The 21423-nt window shown below is 39.7% G+C and overlaps 2 protein-coding genes across 3 annotated transcripts in view; both read right to left on the bottom strand.

Moving 5' to 3' along the window:
• Positions 1–5114: 5114 nt before the first annotated feature.
• Positions 5115–6649, bottom strand: LOC120413623 (ATPase inhibitor mai-2, mitochondrial-like). Of its 2 annotated transcripts, none has more exons than XM_039574532.2 (4): positions 6478–6649; positions 6042–6117; positions 5414–5555; positions 5115–5338 (listed from the first exon to the last, which is right to left on the bottom strand). In XM_039574532.2, the coding sequence occupies exons 2-4, from the start codon at positions 6089–6091 to the stop codon at positions 5210–5212; spliced, it is 321 nt and encodes a 106-aa protein (XP_039430466.1). In that variant the 5' UTR covers positions 6092–6117; positions 6478–6649; the 3' UTR covers positions 5115–5209. The 2 variants fall into 2 exon arrangements, with proteins under 2 accessions (XP_039430466.1, XP_052563945.1); XM_052707985.1 differs by lacking the exon at positions 6478–6649 and adding an exon at positions 6178–6316.
• A 7176-nt stretch (positions 6650–13825) lies between these two features.
• LOC120413615 (uncharacterized) overlaps positions 13826–21423 on the bottom strand; it is a 67495-nt gene continuing 59897 nt past the window's right edge. Inside the window, exons 4-9 of the mRNA XM_039574520.2 lie at positions 17948–18110; positions 16567–17888; positions 15767–16068; positions 15234–15707; positions 15016–15176; positions 13826–14956 (exon numbers count right to left, since the gene is read on the bottom strand). Of these exons, the coding sequence (XP_039430454.1) occupies positions 14289–14956; positions 15016–15176; positions 15234–15707; positions 15767–16068; positions 16567–17888; positions 17948–18110 (3090 nt within the window). The 3' untranslated portion in view covers positions 13826–14288. The remainder of the gene's footprint in view (positions 14957–15015; positions 15177–15233; positions 15708–15766; positions 16069–16566; positions 17889–17947; positions 18111–21423) is intronic.

Below are 21423 nucleotides of genomic sequence, written 5' to 3'. Positions count from 1 at the left end.
AATCGTTTAGATAAAAAAAATGTTGAAAAGTGTTACTTTTCGAAACAAGTGCTGAAAAGTTCAACTTTTCAGCACCCATTTGAGTGGTGAAAAGTAGAACTTTTCAGCATTTATTTTGAAAAGTGTTGCTAGTCGATTCTGTTATTTTTGGTACAGAAAAGTAGGCTATTTCGTCGTTCAAGAATGACAGGAAAAGTTAGTAGTTTCACGACGGAATTGCAAAAAATAAATTTGTGTTTTGTAAATTAAATATTGCTGTATCTCGAAGCCATTGCATCGTATCAAAAAGTGGTCAAAGACAAACACAAAAAACACACATTTTACGGGAATTCCTAAGAAAATACACTGAAAGAAGAAAACATGCCACATATTCCGGGCAGAACAATAATAATAATAATAATATTTCAATTACAAATCCTGTTTAAATAACAAAAAGTGTTATTATTTTATCCTGAACTTCAACTTCAATAAGAAAAAATAATAACACTCTCAGATAAAATAACAAGATTTGGGTTTGAAGTGATATTATACTGAAAATGTTTAATAACACGCTTATAAGAGGAAATGTTTTACATTTCAAAAACTTTCCTAATAACAAGATTTGTCATTCGTTTAGTATTCTGACTTAGTGCATCTCCAGCGCTGGGTGCAAACAGCGAAGCAAAGCTAATTTGCACCCGACGTCAACCCCATTGCGGTACCTGTCGCGGTAGCAAATTTGCTCTCAGTTCTTCGAGATTTCACTTTGCTACCCGTTATTCTGCCTGTTTGCTACCGCATCAAATGGAATTTTGCACGGAAAATCGAATCAAGCACGGAATTTTTTTTTAATTTAAAAAATTTAAAAAAATTAAAAAACTTAAAAAATTTAAAAAATTATTATTGAAGAGATTTTTTTCGCCGAAAAAAAACTTTTTGCGGTGCTGTACATTGGAATTCCACAAAAATTGAAAATATTTTTGACCGAACCCAGACATGCTAAATATGATTTTAAACGCAGGAAAATGCATTTCTCATTGTTTTCAGTTGGATGGACTTGAATTCCCTTTAAAAATTGGAAGTTTTTTGAAAAACATATTTTTTGCCGCCTGGTTTTTCGAACCGGGGGCGACATAAACTTTGAAAAATATGTGCAACAGCCTAAAATAATTGAAAAAAATATTATTTTTTTTAAATTAAAATTTTGTAAAAGTTAAAAAAAATAAAATTTTGGAATTTTTTATTTTAAAATTTTTAAATTTTTGAATTTTTGAATTTTTGGAAATTTTTATTTTTAAATTTTTGAATTTTTAAATTTTTGAATTTTTGAATTTTGGAATTTTTGAATTTTTTGAATTTTTGAGCAGACATAGAAAATCTCCGAAACACGCATTCAAAACCTTGCCCCCGGCTTGCCGGTACTTGTCGGGTATCAGAAAATGAGTACCCGACAGGTACCGACACATATTTTTCTTCTACAGATGAACTTGAGATCAAATTTGATACCTGCTTTGCTACGCGCGGTGGGAGACTCGGGGGCAAACTCGAGAGCAAATTAGATGGGAATCAAATCGGGTAGCAAATGGTTTAACTTTCGACATTTTCGAAAAATGAAATTCTTTGAAATTTTCAATAGGATTAAAAAGATTAATGAATTTTTAGCATTTCTAGGCATGAATCAACACTGATTTTGATTTTGAAGGTAAACGAGAGCAAAAAATGATAAAAAAAACCCATATTTGCTCCCCGCGGTGGGCTTGTTTCGGTGGCAAATTTGCTACCCTAGCGGTGGGGATGACGGAATTTTTTCAAGGTGGCAAATTTGATCTCGGTATTCATGAGCCGGGTGCAAATTTGATTTGCACCCCAGCGCTGGAGATGCCCTTAGAAATAAAATTACCATAAATCGCACAAATGTAAAAGTTTTTAAGTGTCCATAATAAAATCTGTTATTATTTTTTCTTTTGTTAAATATGTTTAGTTCTTTGGTATAATTTTGACCATTTTCGTCGGGGTCATTATTTTAGCTATGAAATGGGGTCCTTAAGCTAAAATTATTCTAAAAAGTTGAAATTTTGAAAGCTGATTTTTTTTAATTATTTGATATACCCCCTATGAGACTAAAATTGGCTAGAACTATGGAATAATTTTGGAATAATTTTGACCAATTTAATCGTGATCATTTATTTGACCATGAAATGGGGTCCTTAAGCTTAAAATAATCTGATAAAATTAACTTTTGATAGTTGTTTTTTTTTAGTTTGTTATATTCTCTAAGGGAATTGATTTATTTATTGAGAATTCGACGCCAACATTTCAAAAAGCATCATGTACAAACCATGCGTTTTGAGAAAAACGCATTAGAATGTTGAGCATCCATTTTCAATTCCCATTTTAATATAAAAGAAAAATAAGATGTTTTAATGATAACAAACTATGGAAAACTTTGCTGTTATTGATACTTGATCATCCAAATTCAATAAAACATTAGTTCCGTAATTTTATTTGAGAAAAACAAACATAACTTCTTTTGAAATTACAACGTCTATATCACCCTGCTGTCATTGAGGGGAGCGGTTTGTTATGATTCGTTTTTCTTCGCCGGATGTACATGGCGCTTTGTTCATGTTGCTTTTTTTTCATCACGAGGTTCATGTAGTCTTTTGTTTGACAGATTGACAGGGCTATATAAACAGGGACTGCTGATGGCAGAGATTTTGTTTATGTTACTTTATTTAAAATCATGATTAGACAGACTTTACTGAAGTAACTTTTGCTCATTTTTGGTGGAGAGGTAGCTTATTAGGAGTACTTTTAGAATATGCAATAACCCAGAAAATGTCAAAATGTACATGATGCCTTTTGAAATGTTACCGTCGAATTTTTGAAATGTGAATAACAAAAACTGTTATTATTTTCACAGTGCAAGTAAGTGAAGTCGGAGCTGACGTTGAAGTTCGAGCTGGAGTGAGACCTCGGAGACGGCATCGGATTCAGCTAATTTTCAGCAACTTTCACTTGGAGTCGGAATCTGTGAAGTCGGGTATTTTTGGAGAGCTGAAGTCGGCATTGACGTCATATCCTGCATCCAGAGTCGGAGTTGTCTTCAATGTATGGATTCAAAGTCGCTTGAAGGAACCCGACTCTGCAGCACTGACTAGTACAGAAGAGTGATGGCAACTGCAGGTTTATTTGCAAATGGCAAATAAACCAAAACAATAACATTTTGCCTTTCTTACAAAAGAAAGGTTTAAGGTTTGCTTTTGGAAAAACGCTTTTTTCAGAAATCTAAAAAAAATCGTGCACGGCGAGGATTCGTCCCAGGAAAAAAATCCTATTACTAAATTGAAGGTTTAGATGCGCTCTTTCGATTGAATTTTGGCCCAAAACCCGGAACGCAAAGTCTGATTTTTGAGAGCTCTTTTTCTGAAATACATGGCCGATGTCTGTATCCGCTCTTAAAAATTTGTGTCTTCCATCACTGGAAAACCGCTCGTAAAACCCACAATTTTTAAAAGCCAGATCTGTAGCCGTGGGGTCGGAGACGAACATTTTATTTTTCGATTCACAATTTTCGACCAGTAAATGTGGTCAAAGCCATTTTTAGAGGTATTTTTTGGACTATTTTACAGATAACACTATCAAATTTAAAGAAATTTAAAGAATTCAGCCATTCGAAAACATGCGCCATAAACTGTTTGGGCCCAAAATTTGAAGCTTTTCCAAAATGTATTTCCAGAGATATAGCTATTTTAGTGTTTTTCGTCTTATTTTTACCCTATTTTTTCCTATTAAATTTTTGAATTTATACAAAATCATATACTGAACATCAAATTCGAAGTCCCGGCTCGTTCTCGCTCGAAAAATCGTCAAGTCAAAGCTTCAACACCAGCGCTTTTAAGCTTGCGCGTTTTACGCTGCGCGTGAAAGTGTTCTTTCTGGCTTCTCATAATTGATCGACAAAGTGCAATAGCGATACATATTTTTTAAAGTTAATCATAGACTAACATTATAGACTGAGTACCCTTTTTTATTTTTTTAATAATGTCAATCCAATATGTTTTTCTTAATTAAATTTAAATGTCTTGCGACAAATAATGTACTTCTGAAATTAAAAAAATGGCATTTGAGGTTTAGCCTTTAAAGATTAGAAGCTTTAGGTAAAATTCTCACTGGATAGTATCATTATGTTTTTGAAAAAATAATTGCACGACTATATTTCTCGGAGTTTCATCATTTTGTAAGAAAGGCTCTATTTCACCTCTGGTGATATTAAATCAGGTTTTTTTGTTATGGAGACATACAAGTTCAATAACAATTTTTGTTAGTATGCTGCTCCAACTCTCCGCATAAAATAACAAATCTTGTTATTCTTTCATGATTCCTTCTGTGTTATTGGTTTGGTATTGCAAAAACAACATAATAACAGTTTAAGTTATTCTTCGAACAAATCTTTGTTATTGATTTTTGTTATTTTATCAACTAATCCGATCATCCCAATAACATATTTCGATCTTCTCACAGTATCAAAAACTGACCTTCCCAAGTTATTTCCGTCTGCTCGGGATATATATATTAAATTTTTTAATTTTTAAGATTGAAAGTCACATTTAAAGGTAAGTCTATGAATTTTTTGTTCAAAATTTTGTGAAAAAAAACCTAAAGCTGTTATACAAAGGCTCATGAAAAATGCAGGCTGGAGCAACTTTAACCGCGTTCCCGTGCCATGCTGTATCCTTTTTTGTTAGCCGTTGCTATTCCTGATAATAGGGTCCTAAAGCCCTATGTAAATTTGTATGTACAACGATTAAACACACGCTTAAAAACCATTTTTGATCACTTTTTGTTATTTTAATGCAAAAAAAAAGTTGACAAGACAACATTTTTTCGATGGATCAAATATGGTCCCCTTGGAAAGAGCTGTCAAGTAGGACCTTTTCCTCGACCTTTTCTGTCAAAATGGACCGAGAAGTTAATTTTTCAAAATTGATTTAAATTAAATCCATTTTTGATTCTTTGTGGTCGTACAAAGGGTCATTGTACTCAGAAAAATAAGCTTTATCGATGTAAACAATAATATAAGCAATCTAAGCTTCATTTTAGGACCCAATTGTTCAAAGAAGAAAAAAAACATCTTTGTTTCAGAATAACTAAAAAAATTTAATCCAAAAGACACAATAATTTCGAAGTAAGCACAAGGCACTGATATATCCCCCATCAAGCTCGCCCACTACTTCTTCAACTCTTCGATAGCCTTCTTGTGGCGAGCGATGGCCTCTTCGTGGTGCTTAATCGATTCCTCGTGGAAGTCCTCGTGCTTGATCAGCTTTTCCTTCAGTTTGTGCAGCTGCTCTTGGCGCTACAAAAATCCAAAATAATTAGTTTACCTTATCAATTTATTGCTGCCTTCCAAAAAAAAAATCCTGAAACTTACCTTCTTGTAGAAGTACTCCTCCTCATGGGCGGCTTCCATCTTGCCAAAAGCGCCGCCGGCTTCACGGATTGAGCCACCGCCGCCGCCACCCCGTCCAGCGCCGGATCCCATGTCACCGACCTGGCTGCTCATGCGGGCGAACCTGCAACGTTACATTCCAACGTTAGCTGAGTTTATTGTTTCAATTATGAATGTTGTTTTATGAGCAAATCAAATAAATCGAATTAAAATGTAGTTTTTAAATCGAATAAAAAAAATCACAACCAAAATAAGCTGAAACCACTTTCTTCTGTGTATTGTTCGCTGCAGTCAACGGCTGATAAGATAACTTCGAAAACGTACTCAATTTTCGACTGTTTGGTTAGGGCTCAACAGATGAGTTTCGATTATTAGTCTTACATAACCGGTTCTACCGGCTTCGAGTGTTTACTTTAATTTGGACGGCCATTGATATCGATTTTGTACAATTCAATTTAGCATTACTAGAGTGCTATAATTGGCTTTTAATAACGCTACAATGCCTGTTATAAGTTAATGTTTTACTCTACTTAAGAATTACTTGATGACTCATTACATGCTCCAACTAGATAAATTTACAGATACACAGATTTAGATATAAAATACATACCGCATTGCAGCCGGTGCCATCCAGGCAGTACTCTTTCTAAGGGACATCATTTTAACCTTACAATTTTTCAGAATGTCTAGAATAGATAAGAATTACATTATTTTATACAAAATTCACAAGAGTAGCGCAACCGCACCAGTCCAGATCAAGGGTCCACACAGTTCTGATATGCCAACCCAACTCGACCTGTAGGGACCGTTGATGTGGGCTGGTGTACGTGTCGAGTTCAGTGCGCAACACCACGACGCATTATAATCGCACAATCGGGTAATTATATTGGAGTTTCATACAAATTAGGGATCGTGCCGAAATAACGAATAAATCAAACTTTCACGTTTTTCTTCATAGTGTCAAGAAAACCCTATTTGACACCAATTAACTTTGACTTAAAAGAACTGCAACTACGTAATTTATGGACACATTATTCGCTTCTTACCGTACACCGTGAAGTTCAACGAGCATGTGGTCGTGGATGTCGCGGGTCGTGTCGATTTGATGCCGCCTTGTATTGTGCCCACACTGCACGTTGGATGGTCATCAACGGTCGTCGGCCGGTGCGCGCACACATTCGACAGCTCTCCAGTCGCCAAATCGATGGGAAGTTTGCTGTTTGTGGTTGTGCCAAGGCTTGCTTTGCTTGGTAGAATTGCTCCTGAAAAACAGTACACCTGTGAAAATAATGCTTGAATTAATTTGGTTCAAACTGCAAAAAATCTAGAGTTTTTTTTTAAAAGGTTCTATAAGCATCGGACCTTTTCAAAAAAATGTATAGAATTTTACATTTTTTGATTAAAGCTCTTCTTTCATTTTTTTTTTTGTATTTTTAGGAACATGCACTTATCTTGTTGAATTTTATTATTTTCCAGATTTAGGTTTTTTCCTTTAGCTCCAAAAATATATTTTTATTTTTTTGTACATATTGTTGCCACATTTAGATTTGTGTTATGCTATGAAACTTTCATAATAAAGTGGGACATTTAAATAAATCTTCAAAGCAAAAAAATAAATACAAAATAAACAATGGATAATCGTTTTTAAACCATACAATTATCACCTAGTTAATTATTTTTGTCGAATAATGATTTTTTTTGCTGTAACTTTGCAGTGAATCGCTCAAAAATTGAAAGGATCACTTCAGTTTTGTAAATGAGTGATAGAAAAAATCTATCATTTGATGATTTCTACATCTCAATGGCTGAGGGCGCCGGCGCCGGATACCCATATTTTCACAAAGAATTTTAGAGCGCCCGTCGCTAAAGCTTGTGAGTTCTCTTCTTTTATTTCGTAATTGCCAGCATGAGCAATGAGCATTCACTTTCTATCACTCCTTCTCAATTTCTCGCCCACCAAAAATCGCTGAAGATTCTTTTGTTTTCTCTGAACCCCGCAATGAAAAAACGCGAGAGGGCGAGCAATCTTAAGATAATTTATGTTTTTTGGAATTTAAGAATTTCGCAATTCGAAATTTTCAGTGTAAAAACGGGCCTTGATCGATCTTATGCACTAGGTTCCCGACGAACACGCACTGCCCTTACACCTACATCTCACCCTTGCTCTGAGTCAGTACGAGCAGCACGCTAGAACACGCTTTGAGTGTTCGTGCCAGGCATGCACACCTTCTTTTCCGGTTACGCATTTTAACTCGGCCGGGGGTGGTACATTGCCTAGGGTTTGATGTATGTATAAGCGCCTAACCATTTATAGTGTGCCTATCAACTTTCATTAAAGCAAAAACTGTTTTATTTTTAGTTTGAATTCAAAAACTAGGTAGTTGTTATTTTACTGTGTATTGTTTTCTCCTGAAATCTTCGCTAATGTTGAGTCGTGTTTATCTGTTGCTATTTCTTCTGTCGCGATGTTTTGTTACAATGTTTTGGACCTAAGCATGTTATTCAAAAGTTTACCAAAAGTACAATAGTAATATTTGTGTTAATTCTTTGATCATTCCAAAAATTGAGTAAGGGCTCGAACCTCACTTATTTGAAGAAATAGGTGAAGATTGAAAACAATGGACAGTGAAAGAAATATACTATATGAAGAATCAATAGTAAAAGAAAGATAGTAATTTATGAAGTAGATAAAGAAATTAACAATAGTTAATAAATAGAGGCAACAAACAAGCTTAACAGCTTTTGTGTTTGGGCGCGGTTCGAGGGTGGTCAGGGTTGTCCCGGTATCGGAACCGGATTAGGCGCACAAAACACAATAAAAAGATGTAGTTTAAGAACTAAAACGTGTATTTACTACGATAGGCGAAATGAGAATAAAAATCTGATAAACAATAGCACTGACAGATTGCGAGCATACATTTATGCGCTGTCACGCATCACAGGGTGATAGTCTGGCCAGCACTCGTGAGCCAGCGGCGTGCGAGGGGCGAGACACCTCGCACAATTCTTCTGTCCACAACATCTCCCCTCTTAAGTCAGCTGGCGGCAGTCGAACCTGTCAAGCGATCATGCGTTGGATGAGCGCCAAGGTGAGCGAACCAGCTGCGGAGTGGCGGATGACTTCGACGAACTCGCTAGGAACCGTGAAGCCGTAGAAGATGTTGATGCTGACGTGAATAGTTGTTGAAGCTGCGTTGCAGGGGACGCGCACGGGGTGTTGAAGCTTGTTCCGCTGTTGAAAATGCTGGAAACGATGCTGCTGCAGCTTGGAACCGACGATGCCGCAGAACATCCTGCTGGTTTAGTGGTGCCACACGATCGGGTTCAGCGCGGTTTCGTTGTTGTGAGCGGACGTTTCCACCCATCGAAATGGTGGGGCAAACTTTTTGCGTTCGCGTTGCGTTGGAAACCGATTGCACATCCTCTCTCCCTCCTCGAATTTTGTTGAAGATTTGCGTGGGAGAGCAGAACGCGGGCGTTGGAGGCGGCCAAGGCGGAAGATGATCAATGAACGTTTCGATTTTATCTTGATCTGGCCGCGGTCCACGGGTGATGATGCACAGCATGAGGGAACCATTCGCGTTGGCTGTGACCTTGCTCTTCGAAGATGGGAACTGGTGATGACACACGGCGAGGTCCATGAGTTCGCCGCTGATCTTGGAAGCGACAGCTTGGCCGCGCTTAGCGGAAGACGGCCAACTCGAGTAGACGTTCAGGGTGATGTTCACCTGCATTTGACGACTGAGCTCCTCTTTTGCGGCACCGTACGCTGCATACGACGCTGGACGGATGACGAGCTGCTCCCGAGGCTGGCCGATGACGTCGACGGAAGTGCTGTTCTTCGCTGTGGTCAACGCTGGAGCTTCGGTGATCTGGCAGCTGAACGGTTTCGCAGGCTTGGGCTGGAACCGCTGGCCGAAACTGTCCGCTCCGTCTTGTTTGGGGACATGGACGATGATTCGGCGATGGTGATCGTCGCTGGTGACGTCACTGATCGTCTCACCTGCTGATCGTGGACCGTCTTCGGAAGCTGCTGGGGCTCGCTTCGGCGATGCTGGAGCCTGGCTTACGGTCTGCTGCGAGGTGGAGATGCTGCTGGTAACGCTGCTGTGAGGTTCGCTGGGCTGGCACAGGTGAAAGGGCCCTTGGTCGCAGCGGGTGGATGGCATAACCTCAACTTGTTGCTGTGGCTCTGGCACAGGCTGGATGATGGGAGAAGATGGCGCGGCCGCCATCGCGCTTTGCATGGCCGAAAGCGCTTGCTGAAACTGGAGTTGCTGGTTGATTAACTGCTCCATCAGCTGTGAGAAGTGGATCATCATTTCGCCAGAGGAGAGCTGGGATGGACTTGCTGCGGCGCCGGAGTGCTGGAAAGCTGTCCCAGGCAGATCAATCGACGACGGTTTTGTTCCGAAGTGCCCCGAGCCGGCGGACAAAAATCCGCGCACCTGGTGTTGGTCGGGGGCGGCGTTGTACGGTGGCTGCTGCGGAACACGACCCGAGCCGACGGAAAACGGTCCGTCCATTGGCTGCTGCAGCTGGAGGTTCGCGTGGCCACCATGCGGAGAACCGGTTGATCGCAAATTGACCGAACAAGAATCCATTTTGTTGCGCTCCTCCTCGCGTGGATTGACTGGAGTGGAACGTTTCCACTACAGCACCGGACTCGTCGCCACTTTTGTGTTTGAGCGCGGTACGAGGGTGGTCAGGGTTGTCCCGGTATCGGAACCGGATTAGGCGCACAAGACACAATAAAAAGATGTAGTTTAAGAACTAAAACGTGTATTTACTACGATAGGCGAAATGAGAATAAAAATCTGATAAACAATAGCACTGACAGATTGCGAGCATACATTTATGCGCTGTCACGCATCACAGGGTGATAGTCTGGCCAGCACTCGTGAGCCAGCGGCGTGCGAGGGGCGAGACATCTCGCACAATTCTTCTGTCCACAACAACAGCCATTCCCCGTCAAACAGGAAGTCTCCAAATCAAAAGTGCTCTGATTTGGCTCAAATTTGGAGTGGGGGTTCTTTGGCCCAAAAAGTACCAAAAGTTCCGTATTTCAATTACGAAATTTTTGGTATCTGAACATGTATAGGTCATCGCTGAAATTTTCAAGTTATCGCAGTTTTAGTGAAAAAAGTTAATTTTTACCCGTTTACGTCATTTTCCCGTTTTCGCGCGCGGCGCGTCGAAAACCCCAGTTTTTATGTTAAAAAAACATATCCCCGAAACGTGTTAATGGATATTCGCAATTTTTTGATATGTTATGTAAAATATTACAAGGATTCTGGGAAAAATATTTTCAGACATGGGCTCTTTTGTCCCGAGACCTTGAAATTGGCAAAGGAATTTTTCATAGGACCTTTTCAAATATTCAGCTAGTTTTTTTTGGACCTCAACATATTTTTCCTAAAAAGCCCAACTCAAGGCCCAACTAATAACCTTTCATTTGAATTGCGGCGCACCAAAATTGGGTCAGTCGTTCCGGAGATATGATTTTTTGAAAAATGTGGTTTTTGCGAAAATCGACGAAAAACGCAATTTTATGGACCACCCTATTTCGGATAGGACCACCCTAATCGCCAAACAAAAAAATACGGGTCTAATTATTTGGGCCAAAGAACCCCCACTCCAAATTTGAGCCAAATCGGAGCCCTTTTGATTTGGAGACTTCCTGTTTGACGTGGAATGGCTGTTAGATTGTTTTAACGTGAAGACTTCCATCATTGCCATGATTTTTCGTTCAAAGATATAAATTTTGCGTCGCTATCGATATTTTGACAAAATTCCTTCTACAAGTTGTTTAGAATAGTGCCCTACACATACTGATTCCTTTTGGTAACGATTATCCCATTCCTTTCAAAGTTATGGAAATCGTCAGTAATCAATGATTGCCAACTAGGACGTCAATGATTGTACCACAAAATTATATAAATTTTGAAACACATTTGATTTAGACCAAAAATTCTTTCAGTGGCTTCGAGAAGGCAACAGCCGGCACATGCTGATTCATTTTGGTGCAGAAATTCGTTAAATTGAATTCAATACACTGCCGTTCTACGCATAATTGTCCCATGTCAGTTTTCGATGATTTTGACTTATTATCATTTTTAAGTTTACTTTTACGTATACTTCCAGAAAAACACATAAAATCTAGTACTTTGTTCAGAAAATCATTGAAAACAACACCAAGTCTGTTTGTCCCATCGTTGAACTTCTACGCATAATTGTCCCACCAAGTATTTTCTATCACGAAATCATTAGTTTTACGAAGCATTTTATCTTGTTTACCTGTTTAACTGCAAGAGGATTACAATTAAGGGTGATAACATGTTAACCGGGGTGATTAGGGTCATATAGGGCGAATAGGGAACCACGGGACAATTATGCGTAGAAACACAGAAATCGATCGAAAAATTTCAATCGCGTTTTGCTCAGTTGCCCTTTTTTGATCATGGGACAATTTTGCGTAGAACGGCAGTACAGAGAATTTTAGAGTGATGATCAATTTTCTTCGAAAGTGATCAATGGCTTCACCTTAAGGGTAATTTAACGTGAAGACTTCCATCATTGTCATGATTTTTCCTTCATAGATATAAATTTTGCGTCGCTTTCAATATTTTGACAAAATTCCTTCAACAAGTTGTTAAGAATAGTTCCCTACACATGCTGATTCCTTTTGGTAACGATTATCTCATTCCTTGTTAAGATATGGAAATCGTCATTAATCAACGATTGCCAACTAGGACGTCAATGACTGTGCCACAAAATTATATAAATTTTGAAGCACAATTGATTTAGATCAAAAATTCCTTCAGTGGCTTCAAGAAGGCAACAACCGGCACATGCTGATTCTTTTTGGTAATGAAATTCGTTAAATTGAATTTAATACGCAATTTTTTATAGTGATGATTAATTTTCTTCGAAAATGATCAACGGCTTAAACTTTAAAGGGCAGATGAAAAATTATTCAAATATAAATATAAAGAAAAGGCACATGACAAACAAAATTGCCATCGCTGCCAAATTAAGAAAAAAACCGAATTGTTACAGCAACATTAATTAGTAAATAGAGTGGAAAAGCGTTGAGAAATAAGAGATTCAAGAAAGTAAAATAGAAAACAAATGGACGATAATAAACAGAAGGCGTGTTAGAGAACCAGTGAAACAAAATAAACAAAATATAGATGGTAGATAAAAATGAAAAGAAGAGAAACCCCGTTCTGCAATGTTCAGGTACATCCACAGCAGTTGATTCAACATACTGCGAATCAAAACAATACCGTCTCCAATCACAAATTACTTCCCTGTCCCACATTGCCACGCCCCTTTCTTTTAGCCGTCTCGACTCTAACCATTGCTGGTCAAAGCTTTACGAGTCGTTTCCACAGGCCACCAGCAAGGTCATACTTTGTCATCATGATGACGAAACCAAGCCAACGTGGAGGTACGAAAATAGGACACTTGCAAGGAACCAGAGCTATACTGTCTTGATCAAGAATGATCTAACAGGACTACGGACGTAGTCAGTGACGCTCCTTCCAGGATGTTCCTCGCCTGAGCGTCAACTGAGGAGGTATCATCAGCATCATTCGCCCTTGGCTTGCATTTATGTTTTTTGGAATTTAAGAATTGAAGTATTGAAGAATTTAAGAAATTAAGAAATTAAGGAATTAAGAAATTAAGAATTTAAGAATTTAAGAATTTAAGAATTTAAGAATTTAAGAATTTATGAATTTATGAATTTATGAATTTAAGAATTTAAGAATTTCAGTATTTAGGAATTTGAGAATTTAAGAATTAAGGAATTTAAGAATTTAAGAATTCAAGAATTTTAGAATTAGAATTAAGGAATTTAAGAATTTAAGAATTTAAGAATTTAAGAATTTAAGAATTTATGAATTTATGAATTTATGAATTTATGAATTTAAGAATTTAAGAATTTCAGTATTTAAGAATTTAAGAATTTGAGAATTTAAGAATTAAGGAATTTAAGAATTTAAGAATTCAAGAATTTTAGAATTAAGGAATTTAAGATTTTAAGAATTTAAAAATTCATCAACATCAAAAGGACTTTCGGCAAAGTATCAACTTGACAATTTTAGTTATAATTCAAAGTAGAATTTATTCGATTTGATTCAGTTGTTATGGTTCTGGCTTAAACCTTAAACCACGGATGTATGATTTCCGGTTTCGATAAATTTGATTAGATTTATAGCGGAATCAGCACATTATAACACTTAGTACTTTTTTTTCTTCTTGGGGGAATGTTCTTATACAATGTTAGAGTATTCGTTTTTAGGCTCTCAAATAAATAAAGTTGGTAAATAAAAGTTTTTTTCATTTTATAACAATTTATGGCACATTTTGATGTCGTTTTCATAGAACATAGAAATAAATAGTCAAACTAACAAAATCACACTTATACATGTACATAGGTACCGGATCTAGCCGGTAGATAACTTGGTTTTGGTATTCGATTGCAAAATGAGATCATTGCTTACTGGTTAACAGAACAAAAAAAGGAATAACTTGAAATAAATACGTTTGGAATGCTGCGAGTTCAAATCCTGCCTTCGTTAAGCTCAGCGTAACGCACATTGTTCTGTTTCTGTAACTAACTACTTGTTTACTGTAATACATATATTGATATCAAACATTTTATTTTGGTTTTTCGATCTGCTACGAACTGTAGGGTCAACTTTGGTTCCACTTACATAAGACCACTTAGCAATAACTGTTCCTGCTTCTTCTTTACCCCTTAGTAATACATTTAAAAATAGTTCATTATCAAAAAAATGAAGAGAAAAACTTTCAACAAAAGACCTTTCTTCAGCTGGGTCTTCCTAGTCTAAACAGTCGAGGTAACGGTAACGGAGTGCAACTCCTGCGGCGCGTTCAACACCTTGCACGGAAAGTCCACCTCATCCCGCCCTTCTGCGGGTTCCGCCACGTCAGTCGGCCCAATCTGAACGACGACCGGCCGTTCCGCGTCCTCGGGCGAATCGCCCGACACGATCTGCAGGTTGTTGTCTATGCTGGAGAAGCGGAACGCAATGTCCTTGGACTGCTTCTTGTCGACCATGTTGTTGATGGCGAGGTTCAGGTTGACACTGTGCTTGTTCATGTCCAGGTAGGAGACGGGGCGCGGCTGCCGGCTGGGCGAATCGTACTCCGTGGTGAAGGTCGTTTCGTCTTCGAGCAGCAGGTTCGGGTTGCTGGCGGAGTTGATGTAGACCGTGGGAGTGCCGGACGAGGGTGGGTAGGTGCCGACCTTCTTGGGCCGCAGTCGGACGTCGTTTTCGTAGCGCAGCTTCTGCTCGATGGTGGCCGTTTCGATGAGGGGTCGCGGGGTGTCGTAGCTTTGGAGTAGGGTCTTTTTGTCCGTGATGGGGGAAAGGTAGCGGAAGCTGGCGATCGTACTGGCGTCGGTGGCCGGTTCGTACTGCGGCGTGGTCCAGAGGCTTTCCAGGCGAGCTTGCTCCTCCTGGACGAAGGAGATCTGGGCGCAGTCGGTTTCTGGGGAGATATTGGATGGTTAGATTTTAAAATCGTTATCGATGAATGAAAGAAATTACCGTCTTTGTTCTCGCAATAGACCGGGTTCGAGATCGAGTTCTGCTCCATGTCGATGTACTTGGCCGTACGCCCAAGAAGCCGTTCAAACTGGCCAGCCAGATGCTTGAACGAGGGACGCAACTTGGGGTCGTCGGCCCAGCACGAGCGTACGATACTGTAGCTGCAAGATTATAAATTTGAGCAAAAAATCCACAATTGAGTTCCAACATTTGCTTACATTTCCTCCGAGCAGTTGGACGGACAGTCCATTCGGTAGCCTTGCTTCAGCAGCGTGTACAGATTCTGCGGTGGAATGCCTGGGTATGGCGACGCGCCCAGCGTGATCAGTTCCCAGCACAGCACGCCGAACGCCCACACGTCACTCTTGGTGGTGTAAATGTGATCCGCGAGCGATTCCGGCGCCATCCACTTGACCGGCACGCGATCCTTGCTCTTCTTCAGGTAGGCATCGTCCTCGTACACGTCCCGCGTCAGTCCAAAGTCGGATATCTTGCACACCTTGCCCTCGGCAAGCAAAACGTTGCGCGCCGCCAGATCACGATGAACCAGCTTAATCTCGGTCAGGTACGCCATTCCTTTGCTGATTTGCCACGCAAACGACAGGATGTCCTTGACCGTAATCGGCTCGATAGCGTTCTCGTAGTCGGCGGAGTTCATGATTTCCAGCTTGCGGCTCAGTCGAAGGTGGTTTCTAAAACAACAAGACCCATTAATCAATTCCGCAAAATCCTCTAACACACTCCAACTCACTTCAACGATCCGTACTGGCAGTACTCCATGATGAGCAGCGGTGAGTCGCCCTTGGTGCACGCGCCCAGCAGCCGGATCACGTTCGGATGGGCCACTTCCTGCAGCAGCTGGTACTCGGACAGCAGGGCCAGTAGTTCGACGGAGTTGGCGCCGGTTTTCAGCATCTTGACGGCGACCGTCGTGATGCCGGGCCGTTCGGGCAGATCGGTGGCGAAGCCCTTGACGACTTTGCCGAACTCGCCCTCGCCGAGCGTGATGTCCAGGATGAGGCTCGAGCGGGGAAACTCCCACTTGGTGTCGAACTGGGAGAGGGTGGATAGTTAAGGTTAAGTAAATTTGAACGCACATGGTGTAGGAAAATTGTGAAGATCTCGATTTTTTGTAAGGATCTGGTGTTAATTCAAAAATATGAATGCCTCAGCGCTTTGTTGGTTGTTTCATAACATCAATGCCATAATAAATCTGAGCGTTTGGTACGGTAAGTCCACGCATCCCTCTTACCCTGTAGATTCTGTGAAAAGTGTTCCGTTCACAGAATCCTCTTTGTAGTAAACACAACGCAGTAGGGATGGCCGCTTTAATTTTTGCAAAACATTTTTAGTTTAATATTTCCAAAAAACATATTATCTTTTGCGCTTTAAAAAAAATAATTTTGAAAAAAATAACAAACTTTAAAAATAATTTAGAAATTCTAGAGAATTAGCCCATACAAAAAATTGCGCTTTTTTTACTTTGGGCACTCTTGACAAATAATGTACGATCGTGACAAATTACAATGAAAATGATTAAAATTTACTCACATCGATTTTAAAGTTGATATCGTTCATCCGCGAGTGCAGCGACATGTCCACGTTGAACACCTCCGTATCGTTGCTCACCAAGTTCATCGGGATGTTGTCCGCGTCGACCAGCTTCTTCTTGAGGCTCACCTTACGCGTGAAGCAGTACGAAACCAGCAGCACGGCCACAATCATCGGCACGATCACGATGGCCAGCAGGTAGATCGGCGCGTGGGGACCTGTGATTAGGCCGGTGTGATAGTACGTTCCGTCGCGGACCGCTGCCGGTACGGATGCTCCCGCCGTAACGTTACTGCCGGTCGCTAGCGGGATTGGTTCCGTTGTGGTGGTGCTGGTTGTTTTGGGTGGCTTTGTTCGCTGCTTCATGTGTTCGGGTTTGATGTTGAGCGCCGCAACGCAATCGCACTGACCGGTGACGCGGCACGTGCACGCACTTGTGGCCATGTGCAGGCCTCGGCGGCGACTTTTGTCGATTTCGTGCACGCCGAAGATGTTTTCCGGAAGGACGCAGTCTTGGGGACAAATTTGAACGTTTTCCCTGTAGGCCATTTCTTCGAGGGGATCGCAGTAGTTATCTGGGCAGAAGTCAAGATCTGGCGAGCAGGTGGGGTAGGTTTCCCTGAAAAATGACGGATCCGCAAACAGCATACTGGCATCGGTGCTCCGGAAGTGGCAGTTACCTTCCACGCTGCCAATACCACAGCTGGACTCGCAGCTTTTCTTGCTGGAGTGCAGCGAGCAGAACTCTTCGAAAGAGGCGTTGCAGGGCGATCCCGGATTGGACTCGAGATGAACCTTGATCGTGGCGTTGTGGTTGAGCCAACCGACCTCCAGCGAAAGGACCGTCCCCGGGAGCTGCTTGTGCATGATGGTGGTGTTTTTCACGTAGATAATTCCCGCAGTTTTGGTGATCTCGAACGCGTCCAGTGGATTGCTGATGATGCGGTACTCCAAATCGATCTTGGTTTCATTGAGCTGATCGTAGAAGTTGCTCGGCACGGTGACTCTGGCGAATCGTGAGGTACTGTTGTACAGCGTCACCTTGGGTTCGTACTTGAAGTTTGCCAAAATGGCGGCCGCCTTCGTGCCGGACCGCTTCTTGCCTCGGGCCGGTTTTACTTCCGGGGCGATTGGGTGGTCCGGACTAACCAAGGCTTCCGGTTGGGGCAGCTGGATGCGGTCGTGGTTCGGTGTGATGCAAATCGTCGAACTTCCCAGGTCATTGGGAGCCAACAGTTCCGCTGGAAAACTTTCATCGACCGCTCGCAGAACGACACAGTAACGACCTTTCGGCAGAATACCGTAATGCTGCGCTTCCAAGGCTGTAATTAGAAATATGTATCTTAATAAAAGCTTAAATTTCAAAAATCGTTCATCTTACAACAACTGAACACCGTTTGCCTGGTAGCGGGAAGCTCGTACGTAACGCACTTTGGCTGGAACAGTCCCATGGTGTCGTTCAGCAGTTGGTAGTGCACGTGACTGTTCGCGGCGATGGTGTCGTTGTCCAGGAACAACACATTCAAATAAGGCAACTTTTGATCCTGAAAGTGACAAGAGCGAAAAAATAAAGTTACCCAATGAGATTATCACTTGCTTGAACAACTTCGTAAAATTTCGTAATTAAAAGCGCTTTCGAAATCAGTTTGGCAGTTTTTCTAAGAAGCCGTGTCTCGCCCAAACTTGCGGGTCAGGAAAAGGTTCAAGGGTTTATCAAATAATTCCTTGAACCAGCGGCGAACCGAAATGAAATCGTTCGACACAACGGGCAAAAGCCACCAACCGTTCGTTGTTTACCCTGGCGGTGCTGGGCTCTGATTAATTGATGAGCGTCACGCCAATTAATTGAAGGACTGAGTAAGGACTAAAGCTGGACGAGCAAATCGTTGTCGATTCAAAGGAAGAAATAATGAAAAAAGTAGTCTGGTCTCTCTGTTTTATGTTTTTCTCCGTAAAATCTGTTTGGGAAACCGGAGATGTAACATTGTTGTGGGCTGTTAGTTTAGCAAAGCAAATCAATAATATCCCATTTATTTGATGATAATACCGGCTAAAAAATACAAAAAAAATAATGATTCTGATCAAAAATCAAAGCTTTGCAAAACTAAGAACATAAAAAAACACAATACAAGAATAAACTAAAAAAAAAACAAACAAATAAAAAACTGAAAAAAAAATAAAAGAGTTACCTAAAATCTATAAAGTAAAAAATCTAATCTAAAAAATAAAATCTAATATAATCTAACCCTAGCGCAGCCATCCTTTCGGAAGCATCCTGGAGAATGTCGGGGTGATTACTTCCAACATCCTTCTTTTCTAAACGGCCAGGCCAACTGTGTTAAGTTAACCGCAAAGATGATTCGTTGAAGTGGATTGAGTTTGAGCACGAATGTTCAAACAACAACACATTTCTGCATCTACGGGAGAGGAAGAAACGTGGGGATCCCCCGGTCACGTTCCTGTTTGCAATGCAATGCACTTTTTTCATTCAAATCTTAACACCATTGATTTTTATTTAAGGGGTTATATACATGTATATCGGCAAAAAAGTCAGAGGTTAGTATGAGCACACATTTAACTTTTTTTTTGAAATTCTGTTTTCAGGGCATTAAAATATACATTTTCACCTACTAACAAAACAAATTTGAAGGTATTTGGTTGCATCATTGCCGAGGTATAGTAATGTCAAGTTAGCAGTTCAAAAAAACAAGTGCCACGATATCTCAACACTGACTCGTAAAACGAATTCTTTGTGCAAGACGATGCCCGATTAAAAAAAAAAACATTTAAAAAAAGATAAAAATATTGTTGTGTTATTCAAACAAAAAACCGTTAGTTTTTGATTTTTGTTTTGTTTTAAAAATCAAATTTAAAAAGTTGGGCTTCGTCATGCACACAGGATACATCTTGAGAGTCTTCACTTCAAAGTTCAGCCAATTTGGTCAATCCCATCTCGAGATATCGTGGCACCCGTAAATCGACTCGGGGTTTAGAGAAGAACGCCAACAAAGTTTGACATCCCGCTTGCGCATGGCAAAATTTTGAGCTTAAATCGTCTCTTACTCAGTTTAATCATGAAATATCTTCATGAAACTTTCAGGAGTGATTGAAAATCATATTTTGAGTGGATTTAACAAATATTCTGTAATATAAAATTTTGTGATTTTCTACATGTATGTAACCCTTAAATGTTTAATTTTTTTTACACAAAAAAAAATAATTCAGGAAATACATATTTTTAAGAATTTTCATTTTTTTTTTGATATGATATAGAGAACCATAAAAAGCGCAGGCCAAGGATTGATACCTAAGAGCATGCAATGGCACTGACCTTGTTGCGTGCTCTTCGGTTGACGTCCACGTAAGGAACATCCTGGAAGGAGCGTAACTAACTACATCCGTAGTTATGTTAGATCATCCGAACTATCTTGATCAGAACAGTATAGCTCTGGTTCCTTGCGAGTGTCCTATTTTCTTACCTCCACGTTGGCTTGGTTTTCATGATGACCTAGCTGGTGGCCTGTGGAAACGGATCGTAAACCTTTGACCACCGCGGGTCAGAGTCGAGACGGCTAAAAGAAAAGGGCGCGACAATGTGGGAAAGGGAAGTAATTTGTGATTGTAGACGGTATTGTTTTGATTCGCTGTATGTTGAGTCAACTGCTGTGGATGTACCTGAAACATCGCACAACGGGGTTTCTCTTCTCTTCATTCTCAGCTACCACCTATCTCCTATTTTTGTTTTGCTCTTCTGATTCCCAATTCTTCACTGATTCTTCTATTTAATATCCAACATTTGATTTTAATGTTACTAACTTTTGATTCTCTTATCTCTCAAAGCTTTTCCACTCTTTTCTATCAATTGATACTGCTGTAAAAACTTTGTGTTTTTCATTAAAAATATACTTTTCCTTAATGTACTAGTAATATCAAGTCTATTGTTCATTTGCCTAATCTTTTTTGATTTTATTGCGAATTTATTTATTTGAATAATTCTTTATCTGTCCTATAAATTATCATTACTATAATCTAAGCTTGTTTTGCATCTCTATTTATTAACTATTGTCTAATTTTACATCTAATACATCTAGCTTCTCATTTTTATTCTTCAAAATACGCTCATCATTCTCTTACTATTGATACTTGATTTTTATAAAATAAATTCTCTTTTACTGTCTATTGTTTTCAATCTTCACCCTTTTTTCAAACAAGTGAGGTTTGAGCCCTTACTCAATTTATGGAATGGTTAAAGGATTAACACAAATATTACTATTGTATTTTTGATAAACTTTTATAACATGCTTAGGACCAAAAATTGTAACAAAACACCGCGACAAAAGAAATAGCTACATATAAACACGATTCAGTACTAGGAAAGATTTCAGGAGAAAACAATACACAGTAAATAACAATTAGTTTTTGAATTCAAACTAAAAATAAAACAGTTTTTGCTTTAATGAAAGTTGATAGGCACACTATAAATGGTTAGGCGCTTATACTTACATCAAACCCTACGTAATGTACCACCCCCGGCCGAGTTAAAATGCGTAAAAAGCATCCATAGTACCCAGAATTGTACAATCAAGCCAAAATTTTCCTGATTAATTTGTTGAATAATAATTTATAATTGGATGCCAAAGATACGTGCTGTCCCTTAACAAGCATTTTATCTGTTTTTATTGTTAAAATCAAGCAAATTGAAAAATTGAAAAACAATAAAACTGCCTATGTTCGCATAAATGTCCCATAAATCATAAATGGAAGAATAAACCTCTCGCGGGTGAACCACCACGAAATTGTGTTCATTTGTTCATTGAATCAGTTCATCTCTTTGGGTGGCTTATATTGGCAAATGAC

This window comes from Culex pipiens, chromosome 2 (genome assembly GCF_016801865.2).
Source record: "Culex pipiens pallens isolate TS chromosome 2, TS_CPP_V2, whole genome shotgun sequence".
NCBI lineage: Eukaryota > Metazoa > Arthropoda > Insecta > Diptera > Culicidae > Culex > Culex pipiens.
This window is presented reverse-complemented; position numbering and strand designations above follow the sequence as displayed.